We start from the raw sequence: 17901 nt of genomic DNA, 5'->3' as shown, positions 1-17901 counted from the left end.
AATCAGCCTGCCTGTGAAACACTGAACTGATAGTTTTTAGCTGGGTCGGGATTCGAACCCAGGCTGGACAACTTAGAGGCGAGTGCGCGTACCTCAAGGACATTCTATCAGCCCTTGGGCAGAGGTTATGTTTTCATTCCTGTCTGCCTGTGTGTGTCTCTGAATAGGATATCTCAAAACGTTGTGGAAGGATTTGGACTTTATGATTAGATTTTGGTGAACATTCAGATGCAGATCCGGATACAAGAATTTATAAGTGATTCTTCACTATTGAGAAATAGGGCCAAAAAATGATATATGGCAATGTCAATAGATGAAGGGAAAAATCAGAAAACGTCTTGCAAAAACGCCGGATTTCAAATGGCCAGGCCGGAATGGGATCCCAAACATCTGGCTAAAACAACTGAATGCTCTCTACCCTCACTACGCTCGAGCATTTAACAAACTCATCAAAGGGGAACAGGCAATGGATCAATGGTTCACAGAAGGCAACACTCTTCTCATCCCAAAATCTAATGAAACCCATCTGCCCCACAAGTAGAGAGCAATAACATGCTCACCGACAGCATACAAACATTTAACAGGATTAATCACCGATGAAATTTACGAACACCTTACTCAGCAAGGAGCTTGAGAGACAGAACAGAAAGGATGTGAGAGAGGGTGTTATGGAACGATAGACCATTTGTTATTAAACAAGACCATACTCGAAAATTGCAAACTTCGACAAACCAACTTATATACACAACCTGGATAGATTACAAAAAAGCCTTTGATAGTGTTGCATTCATGGATTATAAAATGCATGCAAATATACAAAGTTAACCCCCATACAGTCATACTGATAGAAAAAGCAATGACGCTCTGGAATAAAACACTGATACCAACTCACTTCAAAGGTAAGATTGAAATCCCAGGGGTAAAGCTACGACATGGTATCTTACAAGGCGACAGTCTTCCCCCTCCTGATTTGTTTGGCTCTGGACCCACTAAGCAACCTCATCAATGAACAAGGGCATGGATACAATCTAACATGCAATAGAAAAACGACCAAATAAACTAGAAAGGTGACATCTACTATACATGGATGATCTAAAACTCTTCGCACCGAATGATAACAAATTGGCAGATCAACTCAAACTAGTAAAGCGCTACTCTTGCTCTGCACCCATTTGTCAAGACCAAATGGAATTTGGTTTTGACAAATATGCCAAATGCACATTTCTATCTGGTAAAACAAAAAACACACAATATCTCGATCGATGAAAGTACAACAATACAGGATATAGAAAACGAAGCATCCTACAAATACCTCGGAATAGAAGAAGGTTTCCAGATATAATACAAAAAAATGTGTAAAATAACCATCAAAGATTACCTACACAGAATAAGACCAATTCTGATGTCATTCTGACATCATCCATCTGACGTCATCCGTCATCGTCATCCCTTCACGAAAAAGGAACAAAATCAAAGCTATAAACCAACTTATAGAACTGGTATTCCAGTATAGCTGTGCAATTATAAACAGGCCCCAATTGGAGATCAAAAACTTAGACACCAAAATAAGGAAACTTCTAACTATTCATAAGCTATTCTACAAAAACCAACGTAATCCGAGGTTTTACTTGCCGAGACGAGGAGGAGGTGGTCTGATGGAGCTTAACCAAGTGCACAGAAGTGTGTGTAAGACTAGCGGAGTATGTGAAAAGCTCAACAGGCAAATGAGATTTGGACACGAGCATGAAAACAACAAATCAGAAAAGGTATCCTTAATCCATTCAGCAACAAACTTCCAACAACAGGTGCAAGTGCAGGATACTACACAGGAAAACGAAACAAACAAATACAGCCCCAATGATCGCAAAGTTGAACAAAGCGGGTGTAACCCCTCAGCCCATGCATGGTGGAAACCAATTTCAAGATGGCTGCCTTGGCGGCCATATTGAAAATCGCAGCGCGCCCATTTTCGAAAGGAACCTTCCTTTACTCAACCCCAACACACACTGCAAAAATGGATTTAATCGGACAAGCCGTTCTCCTTGAAATTGACCAAAACCAAAAGTTGACGGACGCCCGGACGCCGCCGTGACAACAATACCCCTCAGCCCAATTTGGGCTGAGGGGTGAAAAGGAAAACTACAAAAAGAAATATCAGCACATATACTCTGACAAATGGGAGAATGATAAAAGAGCAGGAAAATTCCAAAAAGAGCTTGACAGAACAGGGATCGACAAGGAAGGCTCAATGGAATGGCTAAGAAGAGGTCAAATTAATTGGGATGGAGAATGAGACATCATAAATGTCCAAGACCAAGAACATTACACCAATGGCTTTATGAAAATGGCACCATTGAGCCAATCGGACAAATGTAGGTTTTGTGGAGTGGAAACTAAGTCACTTCCTTTCGGGATGTAAAAAACTCATGTCAGAATAGTTGTACACAGAAAGACATGACAGCGTCTGTGGAGTAATCCACTGGCCCATTTCAACATTATGGTCCCAGAACAATCATGGAAACACAAACCAAATTTGATCCTTGAAAATGAGCATGTAGTGCTCACGCATGACAAGATGATCCTATCAAGTGGAGACATTGCAGGCGGAGCATTGCGTCCAGACATCGTGCTCAAACACAAAAAGGAAAAGACAGCATTGTTGATTGAGGTTTTGGTTCCCAGCGACTTTGGACTAAATACTTCAGAAACCAAGAAAATGCTCAAATACCACGATCTGTAAAACGAGGTCAAGAGGTCTTGGAAGTTGAAGAAAGCTGAAATTGTACCAGTGATAGTCAGAGCAACAAGGATGATCAAGAAAACCCTTACTGAGTACTTAAAAAGCATTCCTGGGAATATCACGGCAAACGAGCTACAAGTGGAGGCTGTCAGAGGTTCAGTGAGGATTCTAAAAAGAGCCCTTGGAATGAAGCGATGAGAATCAAGTTTCACAATCAGGTTCATGAATAACGACCCTTTACCGAAAAAGGAGGTGTAGATTTAGAGTTCTGGGAGAATGTCCTCCCACCTCCTAAAACCCGCATATGGAGATAACAACCAACAAGAGAAATAAGTAAGAACAAGCATTCTGAGTATTGCGCTGCAATACATGTCCCCTACCGGCAGTCTGTCGTCCGGAAAACCGTTGGGGATATTAAAAAAGGGTTATTTACCCACAGGTTCTGAATCGTTCCCAATCGCTAATTACCTCAGGACGGGCTCACCTGTGATTCGCACTCGGGACTTCGATTTATACACCTTGCAGACAGGTCAGCAGAAGCACAACAAAATAAGTTGTTGATAAGGAACCTTTCGAGTCGCTAAATATCAGTAATTTATTATATTTTCCGGTTCACGATCAATGATCGATGTGTATATATATGTTGCTCGGCTTAGCTCCGCCCCTCCCGAAAGCGCCGCTGTGTCGCGCTTTTGACGTTCGCGAGACGAGGCTGAGGGCGTGCGGTGCGGCTTGAGGAGAACTCTAGAATAAACAAGAGATATCCATTTTCTTTAAATATTTTCGTTTAATTAACGATATCTGCCAAACCACGTGCCCCATCGCAAATTCCAAAAGGACATTTTAGTAGACTGACATGCTGAACAGATCTGTGAAGTTTCCCCTCGATTGAATCAAAAATGAGGGAGGAGCTCGGTTTTAAAGGTTCATGCTTAAAAACGTCATAACTCTGAAACCATGTGACGCATGACGTCATGCTAGCTGACTTTTTTGTTTGTCATGGGTATGCGATTTTGTCTTCAAAGTTTGGCCTCGATATGTATTACAGACGTCATAATTACCATTAAAATATTCTACAGACCGAGTCCCCCCTACAGTGAAAATTTAATCTCAATCGGTCCTATTATTGCAGAGAAATTGGTTTTTAAAGGAAATTAAAACTTAAAATGGCACTGAGTCAAGGATCATCAGAATTATCAGAATTACCAACGTTCAAAGTGCCATAACTTTGTCAAAAATGATCGAAACGCCGTGAAATTCGAACTCGATCTGTAACTTATCATGAGGAAACCATGTGCCAGGTTTGAAATCATTAGCATTAAGAGTTTAGAAAAAAAGTCCGGACAACTGTTCTTTGCGTGACGGACTGACGGACTGACAGACGGACAGACGGCGTGCAAACCGATAGTCCCCTCCAGTGTACACCGGTAGGGGACTAATAAGAGAAAAAGATAAGTGGAAGAGAGACATCAGAAGATTCTAACTCAAGTTATGGTATGAAAATGGTTCTCAAAGGACTCATGAACTTTGACCTTTGATCTCCTTCAACCCAAGATTGAATCAGCTCATTTTTTTAAATACAGTCCATAGTATTGCCAAGTTTGGTTGAAAACTCATTCGTGGTTTCCAAGTTATCATGGCAACAAAAAAAACAACCCAAAAACGGACACATGCATGCACACACCAAAAAACATAAGGCCTTCTTACAACAGAGACAAAATAAGGATCACAATACATTTATTTATTATTGAGGATTTCTAGTCTCAATAATTTGTTGTTATTTAATTTCAAAATAATTTAAATTGTAATATTTTTGAGGCAGTTTAACCAAGATTTCTGTTTGACAAAATTTCTGTTTTTAGTTATTCGCATGCAGCCCGTGGCTGCTTGGTTGCATCATTTTCTGGGTGGCGCGGCTGTGCCGCTGATGCAATTCCCACAGTGAGCTGGTACTCATTTTGCCGACCTCGGAAAGGATGACAGACTGGTCGACCCGCCTGGTGTTAATTCAACAGCATAACAGGGGCTTGAACTCAAGACCCGAGGATCTTAAGCTAGCCACCTTAACTGTAAAGCCATCATCAGGCTCTTTGTTGATAGTGAATTGAATTTGCTCATCGTTATGAAACAACCTGGCTTCTTCTTCTTCTTCTTCTCGTACGCAGCACATGGCTGTGGGTAGCATCATTTCCTGGGGGCGTGGCTGCACCATTGAAGCAGTGCCCCAGTAGGTTAGAGAAAGAATTTGGAATTTGGAAAGGGTGCCGGTGAAAGCCTATTCTTTGCGAAAAACACTGTGGGATCTTTAATGCCCACCAATGAATGCTTGCAGACAAGACACCCAATTTAACGTCCATCTGAGGGACGGCAAACACAAAGATGAATCACCCAGCGTTCAAAACACGGTTTATAGCTGGGTCGAGATTCTAACCGAAGCTAGACAACTCAGATGCGTGTCTGCGTACCTACAGGCCATCCTGCCAGCCCTAACAATCTGGATGACTCCTCCGAATATCAACATCTTAAAAAATCAAAACTCCAAAATTGGGAATCTCACAGCAGTCTTAATCAATCAATCAAAATACATCAAGTAAGAGCAAATCACATTAGTGGGGCAACTTAGCATAACAATTGTGCATTTTGTGAGGAAAGCACCAAATTTGGCACACGAGTAGATTATCCTATTATGAACAGATTTGGATATTGGGCCATCTCAAATTCAGCAATTTTCAAATTCTCAAAAATTCTCAATTTTTTTTTTCCAAAATGGCCACCACTCATGACATCGAGTTATTCACATACTAGTTGTAGTGGAATTATACCGAAGGTGAGCCCAGGGAGTGCTCGCGAATCCCACCAAAAGGGGCGTCTATAAGACCCGGGACAACCGCGGCGCAAGGCCACTCCAGCGACACTCACTGTGACATAGTCCTGTAGTTTGAATGGTATGTACGCCCCTAGATGCTGCGCTTGCGTTGTTTTACCTACTGATATCAACACTGCCCATATAATGCTCTGATTCTAATGTCTATTGCTTGTATGTATTTTACAGGATGTTACTACAGATCTAAATGATATTAAACCTACCCAAGGGTCAAGTCGTGTCTGTCCTTGATTTTCACGACACTAGTGAACATCTGTTTACTGTTTGGTATGATATCGAAATTGTTCTGAATCAGTGACAGTCTGCTCTGTTAATGTTCTCTCAATTTTGTGAGCACTCTCCCTCACACACACACAAAGCTGTGCATTCAAGTGCGGCCTTTTTGCACTTGCAATGCTTCACACAGCTCTTCTTGCACTTGCACGATACTAGCTCATAGCAGGTGTGGGCTGGTTTGGGTAGCTTCGTCCAGTGTGGCTCGTACACCCCCTCGTCATTCTTGACCCAGCCCCAGCTGGTTGGATGGCAGCCTTTGGCCAAGCCAATAGTGCTATGTGCATTTGGCCAAGCCAATAGTGCTATGTATGTTTATCATTGGTTTTCATTCAGAAGCTGTGTCTTAATTAGACTAATTAGTTCACTTTAACTTTTTTTTCTCAACCAAATCAAATTGTCACTTTCTTTGACCATTATTGGACCTTTATTAGTAAATAAACCTTCACTGTCAACCTGCATTCCTCTCCAGTAAAGCAGATAAGTATCATAACAGTAACCGCTGGTGGCCATTTTGAAAAATGGCTGCCATAGCCATCAGGGGCTGAATCAGATGGCCCAAAATCCAGATCTTTTCATAATATGATAGTCTACTAGTGTGCCAAATTTGGTGCTTTCCTCACAAAATGCACAATTGTTATGCTATATTTAGCTTAGCTGCCGGACTACATATCAAAACAATAAATTAGATTGCAAAACCACATTTTATGGTAGTGATTGTCAAACATGGTACCTTGCGTATGCCGCTGGCTATCTTGGAGGTATTCTTGTTTTAGTTTCTTTGCCAGCTTCCGGCTCAACGTTGGTTTCTTTAAATGGATGACATCTCCCTCATCTACCAGGTACAAAGCAAACGAGGCAGTCAAATCCCTTAAGTTACATACAAACAAACGAACCACTCACCCTCACCCCCACCGCCCCTTACAAGCCATGACCTGTCCACATACCTTCTTCATCACAAAAGCTGAGCAGGCTTGCAGCAGATCTTGGTCCTTTCTTTTTTTCTTGGTTCTCACCTCCATCTTCAACATCCCCTTTACCACTACCACATCCTCCACCGCCTGCACCTCCTCCCCCTACTCCACTTCCTCCTGCACCTCCACACCCACCTTGCGCTTTCCCAGTGGCACTCCTCACTGTATCTTCATTGGCTGCTGTGACAATAAATGTCTGTTTTACCTCAATCTTTTCCTTTCGCCGAGTAGTTTCTCCAGCTACTTCATTTGCAGACTCTGAAAATAAACACATTAGTAAGACTTGGTTTTGAACAAGACAAAAAGTTTAAACCTCAAACTAATGACTGACTCACATTAATTTATTCATTTTAAATATGTATAGCTATTGAGGCTGATATACAAGCAGACCAGAAGGCAAAGGGTGAAAGATAAAGAAAAGTGAGGCAAAGTGGAAACAGGACAAGAATGCATGGATGGACCAGCATGGTGCATCCATGCATTCGAGCGTGACAGCGTCTCCTACTGCGTTCTCATCTACAGCCCAAATATGGGAGACCAATAGATCATCAGCTGTCCGATGCCACTGTCAGGACGAGCAGGAAAGATCAGCGCACTAAAGTGTTTTATACATGCAATCAAATTTGGCACGTATTTACAAAGCAAGGCACAAGCACTCTTTCAAAACTCTTTCTCACTTGCCCTGCACTGCCCTCTCTCCACCTCACCCCCAGGAATACCTCTGGCTACGGCTTCCCCTTCGCTCCCACCTCTTGCTCATGTGTGTTGTACCGTACACCAAACAGTGATGACTCCATCGACATCTCGCTGTTTGATAATATGGACCAACTTCTATCTACTCATCCCAACTCTCTCTTCCTCATATGTAGTGATTTCAATTGTCACCATGCCAGTTGGCTGGGTGTGGGTACCTCTCTCACCAGCCATTGCTCCTCAGCAAAGTACTTCTGCGACTCACTGGGACCGACACAATCTGTCAATTTCCCGACCCGTATCTCAGTCAACGGAGCACCTTCTCTTCTTTACTTGGTTATGACTAACTTAACTGAAAATGTCTGCTGCTCTTCTTCTGCTCCAATCAGCTCATCTGATCATGTGCTTGTTAAAGTGGACATCTCTCTGACCATTCTCAGGGAGCCTCCTCAGCGTCGACGAGTCTGGCATTTCACTCAGGCCAACTGGCACGGTCTTCAAGCAGCCATCAATCATCTGGACTGGTCTCCCATCTCGACCGCCTCTGACATCAACTCATCCTGGGAATTCTTCCAAAGTAAATTGCTCTCTCTCATGCACAGATTTATCCCATCTCGTCTTCAGTTGTCATACCCTTCCTCCCATCCATGGTACTCGGAAGCTTGTGGTGAGGCTGTTGGCCAGAAACAACTTGCCTTTGTCTCCTGCAAAACAAATCCAACGGAAGGAAATCTCATTTCCTTTCACAAAGCCCGAAACAAGTGTGTGTCCACCCTCAGGAGAGCCAGGAAACAATATCTCTCCGTTCTCAAGACCAAACTCTCGTATCTGTCTCCCTCTTCCAAATCCTGGTGGTGTCTGGTCAAATCTGTTTCTGGTGTTTGTTCCCCCTCAATCCCCTCCCTTACCTCAAATGGCTACACTGCTGACTCCGCACGTGAAAAAGCTGAATGCCTCAACTCTGTGTTTGCCTCTAAATCTTGTGTCCCAAACCCATCCCTCTCTGTACCCACCGTACCCAGTCGTACCCAGCTGCTCCTGGACTCTGTGTCCTTTCCTCCAGACAAGGTGGAAAAGTTTGTCAACCCTCGACTCTGATTCTGCAAATGGACCTGATGGCATCAGCCCACGGGTCCTAAAATCCTGTTCTTCCGCTCTTTCACTCCCTCTCTCTGTTCTCTTCACCATCTCTTTTGCTCAACGTCATCTTCCATCTGCTTGGAAATCAGCCAACTTCACCGCTTCGCACAAAAAGGTGCAAAAACAGATCCTAGCAACTACAGACCAATCAGCCTTCTCTCAATTATCAGCAAAGTCATGGAATCCATCATTGCTTCGGATATGAAATCTTTCCTCTTCTGCAATGGCTTGATCTCTGATCATCAATTTGGTTTCAGACCAGGTCACTCCACTCTGGACATGCTGCTTCTGCTGTCTCAACAATGGATGGAGGTCCTCAATGCCAAACAGGAAATTAGAGCTGTCTCCATCGACATATCATGTGCCTTCGATACGGTCTGGCCCCCCGCTCTGCTCCCCAAACTCTCCTCCTTTGGTATCCATGGAAATCTCCACGCAGAGCTGGCGGACTTACTCTCTAGTCGTAGTCAACGTGTGGCCCTGGATGGGTTTCTCTCATCTCCTCTTCCTGTTCAGGCTGGAGTTCCCCAAGGCAGTATTCTGGGCCCTGTGCTTTTTCTGGTCTTCATCAATGATCTCTCCGACTCTCTTGAAAATCCTCTCTATCTCTTTGCTGATGACTCCACTCTCTGCCACTCCATTCGTCATCCCTCAGATCGGCAGTCTGCAGCCTCCTCACTCTCTGCAGACCTGGACAAAATCACAGACTGGGCAAACAAGTGGAACATGTCTTTCAATCCTGACAAATCTCACACTCTTACGATGTCTCTCCGAAAAGACCGACTGGACAACCCTCCCATCCACTTTCTGAATAATCCTCTCCAAGAAGTTCTGTCACTCAAGCTTTTGGGTCTCACTATCTGCCATGATCTTTCCTGGGAAAACCACATTTCAAATCTGGCCTCCAAAGCCAGTCGCCGACTGGGCATCCTCCGTCGTGCGAAGTCCTTCCTTGGCACACCTGAGCTCCTCACCACATACAAGGCTTTCATCCGCAGCTCAATGGAATACTGCTCTCCCCTCTGGGCTGGTGCTTCTGCCTCACACCTAGCTCGTCTTCACGTTGTTGAAACAAAAGCTTTCAGAATTTCCCATGATGAAGCTAACTCTGAGGGCCTTTCACTCACTCACCGCAGGCAGGTAGGTGGTCTTTCTGTCTGCTACCAGCTTCTCTCCGGCCTAGCTCCCCCAGCTCTGTCCCCAAATATTCCTGCAGGTCGCACAAGATCTGCCAGCAACCCTCTTCTGGAGAAATTGCCAAAATCAAGACTCTCTGCTCACCTTCACTCTTTCATTCCTCTTTACTCCTGCCTCTGGAACAAACTCCCTCACTCTCTTCAATCCCACTCCTCCCTCCAGGTCTTTAAAACAGCTGTTCACCACCATCTCTTATCTTCCCCCATCCAAAACCTTGATCTTTTCTACCCCAGTTAATTCACCCCAGATCCACTTTTTTGAAATACCAACTTCTTTCCTGGAAGTCCTAGCAGTGTCCATGTGTTTTATACCTCTCCCACCACCCCTTCCCAAGTCTCCTCCCCCCAAGCCCTCTCCCTCCCACAGATCTCCCGATGTCCCTGTTCTCTACTGTTGTACTTCTGTGCTTCCCTCTCTCCCCATCTTGTCTTCCGCTCCCATGTTTTATGTATGTTTTATGTGTCCATTTGTCATTTTTGTGATTAATGTTAGCTTTTACATTTGTTTTTTTGTGATTAATGTTAGCTCTTACACAAACCTCGATATGGTGTGCAAAAAAAATAATAATAAAAATACCCCAAAGATCCAGATCGATAACCCAAAATACTCAAATGACTCAAAAGACCTTGGCGCCCCAAAAGACTCAAATGACCCAAAAGACACCGATGAACCAGAAGCCCCAAAATACACAAAAGATGATGAAGGCCCAAAAGACCATGAAGACCCAAAAAACCCCGAGGACCTCAATGACCCAGAAAACACAAAAGACTCCAAGGACAAAACCCTAACCCAAAAGAAGAGTAGTTATGCCTCTTACATTGGAATCGTAGATGGTGGCATGCAAACTGAGCCTTATGGTCGGTGTACAGAAGCAGTATTTTTAAAATCACAATAAATACAAGGCACAGGCAGGTGAAATTTGCTGCACGTGATGTGCAATGCACGCAGAGTAAATCGAGTGTTCATTTACTTCTGCAGGATGTCCAACAAATAAAGATGATACAAGCATCCCTGACACTTGGCCCAGACTTAAGACATTGGCATGCTCACATGGCTGTACTGTCAAAAATGGTTCAAACACGTCATTTTTGACGGGCTTTATACTAGTCTTTACAATATTATGCATACCTGTACCAAGTTTGAATTAGATAACTTCGGCCATTCTCAAGTTATAGACCTATTACAGACTTTGACCTTTGACCTATTGACCCCAAAGTATAATCAGTTCATCTTCACATCATTCTACATAAGTGTGCCAAATTTTGTTAGAATCCTATCACTGGTTCACAAGTTATCGCAGTAACAGTATTTTGTTTACCTAACATGACCTCTGACCTTTGACTTCGTGACCCCAAAATCTAATCGGTTAGTCTTTACCTCATTATACATACCTGAACCAAGTTTGACAAAGATCCCTTTAGCCGTTCTCAAGTTATCGCGGTAACAGAAACCTATCACAAACGGACAGCCAGAAAACATAATGCCTACGGCGACTTCGTCGGCTCAACTTAAGGCGACTTCGTCGGCTCAACTTAAGGCGACTTTGTCGGCGGAGGAATAAAAAGCTTAAGGAATATTTACCTCCTCCACCATAGATGGATGGAGGTTATGTTTTCACCCCTGTCTGTTTGTTTGTGAACAAAATATCTCAAAAGGTTGTGGACGGATTCGGACGAAATTTGGCAGAGATGTAGCGTATGTCACAAGGACGAAATGATTAGATTTTGGTGAAGATCCGGATTCGGCTACTATAAATCTTTTAAGCGATTCTTCACCATTGGGAAATCGGGCCAAAAACGATACATAGCAGGATATCTCAAAAAGGTTGTGGACGGATTTGGACGAAACCTGGTGGCCCGGTTGGGTGTCTGACAAGGACAAGTCGATTCGATTTTGGTGAAGATCTGAATATGGATTCGGATATGAGAATTATTTAACAACCCCGGTTTAGAATAGGTACACCGTATCCCTGCGTGTTGTAAGAGGCGACTAAAAGGGTTGGCATCAGGAAGGGCATCCGGCCATAAAAAAAACATTGCCTGAAAAAGAGAACCATGACAATTACGACTACATATGGGCAGGGTACAGACCGAAGTACCCCGTGGGGGACCCCACTCCCTCTCGTGGAAACTCAAGGTGGGGAACACGATCGAAGCAAGGGTGGCAATCATTCCATTTATGACGACGAAACGTCTGATGCCCGACGTGGAGATCGGTTTCTGAGATTTGGGACATGGAATGTAGGGACAATGACAGCGAGATCAGGAGAAGTGGTGGAAGTATTGGTCAGAAGAAGAGTGGACATATTTTGTGTGCAGGAGACGAGATGGAAGGGAAGTGGTGTGAGAATGGTGAAGGGTAGGCAGGGACAGAAATACAAGTTTGTGTGGCAAGGGTGCCCGGAGGGCGTGAATGGTGTTGGTGTCCTGTTTTCTGAGGAGTTTGTAGACAGTGTGGTGAGTGTGACTCGAGTGAGTGAAAGGTTAATGATGGTGAAAATGATGATTGGAAAGCCCTTGGTGAACATCATCTCGGGATATGCTCCGCAGGTTGGTCGGAGCGATGAAGAGAAGGACAAGTTCTGGTGTGCGATAGAGAAGCTGATGGAAAACGTGAAAGATGAGGAAGTTGTTGTGGTAGGAGGAGACCTAAATGGACATGTGGGAAGGAGTATGGACGGTTTTGAGGGAGTTCATGGGGGTTACGGATATGGTGTGAGAAATGGAGAAGGTGAAAGGATTTTGGAGTTTGCTGATGGAGCTGATTTGTTGATTTGTAATACTCAGTTCCAGAAAGAGGATAATAGGCTTGTTGCATACACGTCAGGTGGGTCGACGACAACCGTTGACGACCTGCTGGTGCGTAGGCGAGATAGGGGGCACCTCCGGGGCACAAAGGTGATCCCGGGGGAGGAGGCTGTTTCACAGCACCACTTGGTTGTCTGCGACATAAGGGTGAAAGGTGTGAGGAGAGCTCGACGGGTGAAGTACCAACCGAGAATGAAGGTGTGGAGGTTGAAAGAGGTGACAGTGAGGGAGGCATTAAAAGAGGCTGAGTATGGTGGAGGATGATGTGGGGGAGCTTGAAAGTGGTTGGATGTCAATGAAAGATAGTCTGTTGGGAGCCGTTGGTGAGGTATGTGGAAAGACAAAAGGACCACCGAGGCACTCGGAAACATGGTGGTGGGATGATGACGTTGGAAAGAAGATTGACGAGAGGAAGGAAGAATTTCAAGGAGTGGCAGAAGGCGAAGGGTATGGGGGCAGAAAAGGCAGAGCATTAAAGTTATAAGGCAGCCAAGAAGGCTGCAAAGAAAGAGGTAGCAAAGGCACAGGAGGCATTTCGGAAAATGTTCGGAGAACGCCTGGATTTGGAAGAGGGTCAGAGAGCAGTATTCAGGATTGCAAAGCAGATAGCAAAAGAGAGGTGTGATGTGATGGGGGTGAGTTGCTTGAAGGATGAAGTGGGACAAATCGTTGTGGACCCAGATGGAATTAAAGGAAGATGGAAGAGATATATGGAAATGCTGTTGAATACAGAGAATGAATGGGATGGCAACATAGAGAGTAACCCAGTTTTAGGACCGGCAGAGAAGATAACCGAGAAGGAAGTTGAGGAAGCGATAAAAGCAATGAAGAGTAGAAAAGCGGGAAGAACGACGGGAGTTGTGGGAGATATGTTGAAGGCAGCGGGAAATTGGGGTGTGAAGAGAATGACAGAGATCTGCAATCTGGTGGTGAAAGAAGGCGGCATTCCAGTGGATTGGGAACCGAGTACCCTCGTCCCTCTATACAAGGGGAAAAGTGACCCTCTAGAGTGTGGCTCGTATCGAGCGATAAAGTTATTGGAGCATGGAATGAAGGTATTGGAAAGGGTGTTGGAGAGGGGGATAAGGAAGAAAGTGAAGATTGACGAAATGCAGTTTGGATTTATGCCAGGAAGAGGAACGACAGACACGCTTTTTATTGTGAGGCAGTTGCAGGAGAAGTATATGGAGAAGAGGAAGAAGTTGTTTCTTGGGTTTGTTGATCTGGAGAAAGCATTCGATGGGGTTCCACGTGAAGTAGTGACATGGGCATTGAGGAAGTTTGGAGTGGAGGAATGGTTGATCAGAGTAGTGATGGCAATGCACAAAAGAGCGCGCACAGCTGTTAGGACGAAGGACGGGAACAGTGGTTAGTTTGAGGTGAAGGTCGGAGTGCATCAGGGGTCGGTACTAAGTCCACTACTATTTGTGGCTGTGATGGAGGTGCTGGCTCAGAACGTAAAGGAGGGTTTACCGTGGGAGTTGTTGCATGCAGATGATCTGGTGTTGATTGCAGAAAGTATGGATGGCCTGAAGGAGAAGATGAACAAGTGGAAGGAATGTATGGAGACAAAAGGTCTGAAGGTGAATATCGGAAAAACGAAGGTGATGGCAAGTGGTAAAGCATGTGGTGAGGTGGAAAGAACTGGGAAGTGGCCGTGTGCTGTGTGCAGGAAGGGTGTCGGAGTGAATTCCATTCAATGTACAATGTGCGCTGAGTGGGTTCCTCAAAAATGTAGTGGTCTGAGAGGGTCATTAACCAGTGTGGCAGCTACATTCAAGTGTAAGGTGTGCACAGAGGGAGCTGCAGATGGAGGAAATGTTGAGTTGGATCTTGGAGATGGTGTGAAGCTGGAAGGTGTGAAAACATTTTGTTACCTTGGAGACATGCTGAATGGAGAAGGTGGATCAGACTCGGCAACGGTTGCTCGAGTGAGATGTGCATGGAAGAAGTTTCGGGAACTGAGTGGCGTGCTGACGAGGAGGGGAGTGTCATTGAAGCTGAAGGGAAAGGTGTATGCTGCATGTGTGAGAAGTGTTATGATTTATGGGAGTGAGACATGGGTAATGAACGTAGAGCAGCAACGAAGGCTGGAAAGGGTGGAAATGCGAATGGTTCAGTGGATGTGTGGAGTATCGTTGAGAGAGAGGAAGACAAATGATGAATTGCGAAAGATGATGGGAATAGAGCCTGTGATGGATGCTGTGAAAAGAAACAGGTTGAGATGGTTTGGTCATGTGTTGAGGAAGGATGAAAGTGACTGGTTGAAAAGAGTGATGGAAATGAATGTAGAAGGAAGTAGAGGATGGGGAAGACCAAGAAAGACTTGGCTAAAGATGGTCGAAGAAGAAATGCGGGCAAGGGGGTTAACAAGGGGAGATGCAGAAAATAGGGTAAAATGGAGAACATTGTCATGGAGACCGCAAGGCTAACCCCCGCTCTTGCAGGGAAAATGGCCTTAAAATGCCTGTTGTTGTTGTGTTGTATATGAGAATTATTTAATTTTTTAAGTGATTTTTCACCATTGGGAGATCGGGCCAAAAACGATACATTGCGGGATATCTCAAAAAGTTATGGATGGATTTGGACGAAACTTGGTGAACAGTTTGTGTGTGACAATGAAGAATCGATTAGATTTTGGTGAAGATCTGAATATGAATTCGGATATGATAATTATTTAATTTTTTAAGTGATTCTTCACCATTGAGTGATATGGCCAACCAGGCGGAGGTATGCTCTCACCTGAGTGCCATTGTAGTTTGTTTGTTTGTTTGTTTGTCCGGGCAATCCATGATCCACTGAAATTATATGATAAAAAGCTTGAGGAATATTCGTATATGCAATCATTGTCAACTTAAGGACATCCTCAAGGGGAAATTTAAGGAAACACTTAAATAAATCCTCCATTTTTAACTTAAGGTATTTTTTATGTAACCAGGACATGGTTCTGTGGAAAATGATTAGGTAGCAGCTGGTTTGGCGAGACAGTTCAGAGATATAATCAGCCTGGAACCACCTCATCCGCAAACCACGAGTTTGATTCTTGATCTGCCGATGAAGTGCCTTCCTGGTGCCTCGCAAGAAGGGCACTGCATCAATCAGTCCAGTCTTTCGTTTGGATGTTAAGCTGGGTGTCCCATCCACCAGCATTTGGCAGATAGAAATAAAAGACATTTCTTTAATGGTGTCTTTCGAACAATGGGATGTCAGGTGGGTGCAGTACGCTGGCCAAATTCAAATTCCGTCATATTCTACAGGAGGTAGGCACGATACCAATGTCCCCAGAAAAAAAATTCAAACAAACATTGGGTATAGTGATAACTTGTTGGTGAAGACACCACACTGGCATCCCAGAGATTGTGGGTTCAAATTTTGCGGTCCCAAATATTTCCACAATTCTTTCAAGAACCGGCTGGCCAGATGAGACGTTCGACCGAAGGTGACTTGTTTCAGGGAAGACCAAAGACACCATGGGATCGTTGGCACCATTATCCTGAAAGGCACCATGGGATCTTTAACATTCACCAACTAATGCTAGCAGATGGGACACCTGGCTTAGCATGTGATGTAACACCTGGACATCACATCTGTGAGTTTGTCAACCCCTGGACATCACATTTGTCAGTTTGTCAACACCTGGACATCACTTCTGTCAGTTTGTCGACACCTGGACATCACATCTGAGAGTTTGTCAACACCTGGACATCACATCTGAGAGTTTGTCAACACCTGGACATCACATCTGTGAGTTTGTCAACACCTGGACATCACATCTGTGAGTTTGTCAACACCTGGACATCACATCTGTGAGTTTGTCAACACCTGGACATCACATCTGTGAGTTTGTCAACACCTGGACATCACATCTGTGAGTTTGTCAACACCTGGACATCACATCTGTGAGTTTGTCAACACCTGGACATCACATCTGTGAGTTTGTCAACACCTGGATATCACATCTGTGAGTTTGTCAACACCTGGACATCTTGGCTTCTGCCAAGACTAAAATCCATCTGAAAGGAGCAGTTAGTATGAAATATGACTTCACAGGCAAATAACATTGATGCAGGACGCCATGAGGCCCATCAAAGCGTAGGATTTTGATTTGACGCTTCAGGATGTAGTAGTTTCAGAACTGTCACGTGACTATTATACCAACAATCCACATCGTCATAGCGATCATGCGTGACCTTTCAACTTGGTGACCCGGTAATGAGATACGAGGAAAATTATTTAAACAAAAGTCTGCAAGTCCAGCACGAGTCAAAGTGCAAACTATTAGTATTAGGCTTATGCCTTCTTCGGCATCATCGTATGAGGTAAAAGAGTAAAATAAATTGAAGAGAATATGATACAAATAAACTACTAGGAGTGGTACAGTAATATTAATAATAATAACAATAATTATAATTAAAAATAAAAATAAAACAACGCACCCACAGAAACAGTGTTTCCGTTTGCCTCGTCTGTCTTCTCGTCTTCCTCAGATACGTTACGCCTCCTGAAATTGCGATTCCTCTTCTTAAACATCTTCCTTTTAATGCCTCAAGTTGCCTGGACAGGAACGCGCCATGCATGTGCAGATGCAGAGAACACACCACCCAGCCACAGGAATCTTCTTCACGTGACCTTCCCTTACATTTTCGTGGTCGTTTCTTGAGTTAATTCGTCTTCACAAATAAACAAATAAAAGTTATATACTACACGTTTTTAAAATTCCCAAAATTTCTATATTTGATCAACCTAGCAAAAAGGTTGGATATCATCCTCGCCCAATATGTTCATGCTTATACACCCTTTTTTAACAGTTCTACTTTTGCAGAAAAAAAATCTTAAACGATGCTTAAGGGATTGTAGGAAAAATTTATTTGAAAGTTAGAAATGATATGGCGTACAATAAACTAGCAAATATTAATTTATTGTTAAAAACGCTCATCTTAAAATACCCCGCCTTTCCGTGGGTCCGATTCCAAACGCAAGAGGAACGAACGCGAATCGGAACTATTCATACGCCGCACGAATGAACCTTTTCCATCGATATGACACAATTACACGGTTTGATACTGAAGTAAATAATTTAATTAGCTTCCCTGCGATAAACAACAACAACAATCAGGAACCAACGGCGACCACAGCGCGTGGTCCTCCTGATGTTGAGAAATCACGTGACAGCAGGTTTGACAAGCTGATTGG

General features: G+C 43.9%; 1 protein-coding gene across 1 annotated transcript in view; it reads right to left on the bottom strand.

The window, feature by feature from the left end:
* The window catches only part of LOC137426746 (PAX3- and PAX7-binding protein 1), a 45365-nt gene extending 28035 nt beyond the window's left edge, over positions 1-17330 (bottom strand). The window contains exons 1-3 of the mRNA XM_068115575.2: positions 17145-17330; positions 6845-7129; positions 6631-6732 (exon numbers count right to left, since the gene is read on the bottom strand). Coding sequence (XP_067971676.1) covers positions 6631-6732; positions 6845-7129; positions 17145-17238 — 481 coding nt within the window. The 5' untranslated portion in view covers positions 17239-17330. The remainder of the gene's footprint in view (positions 1-6630; positions 6733-6844; positions 7130-17144) is intronic.
* Between the last annotated feature and the right edge of the window lie 571 nt (positions 17331-17901).

This window comes from Myxine glutinosa, chromosome 5 (genome assembly GCF_964187855.1).
Source record: "Myxine glutinosa chromosome 5, kmMyxGlut1.1, whole genome shotgun sequence".
Lineage (NCBI taxonomy): Eukaryota > Metazoa > Chordata > Myxini > Myxiniformes > Myxinidae > Myxine > Myxine glutinosa.
This window is presented reverse-complemented; position numbering and strand designations above follow the sequence as displayed.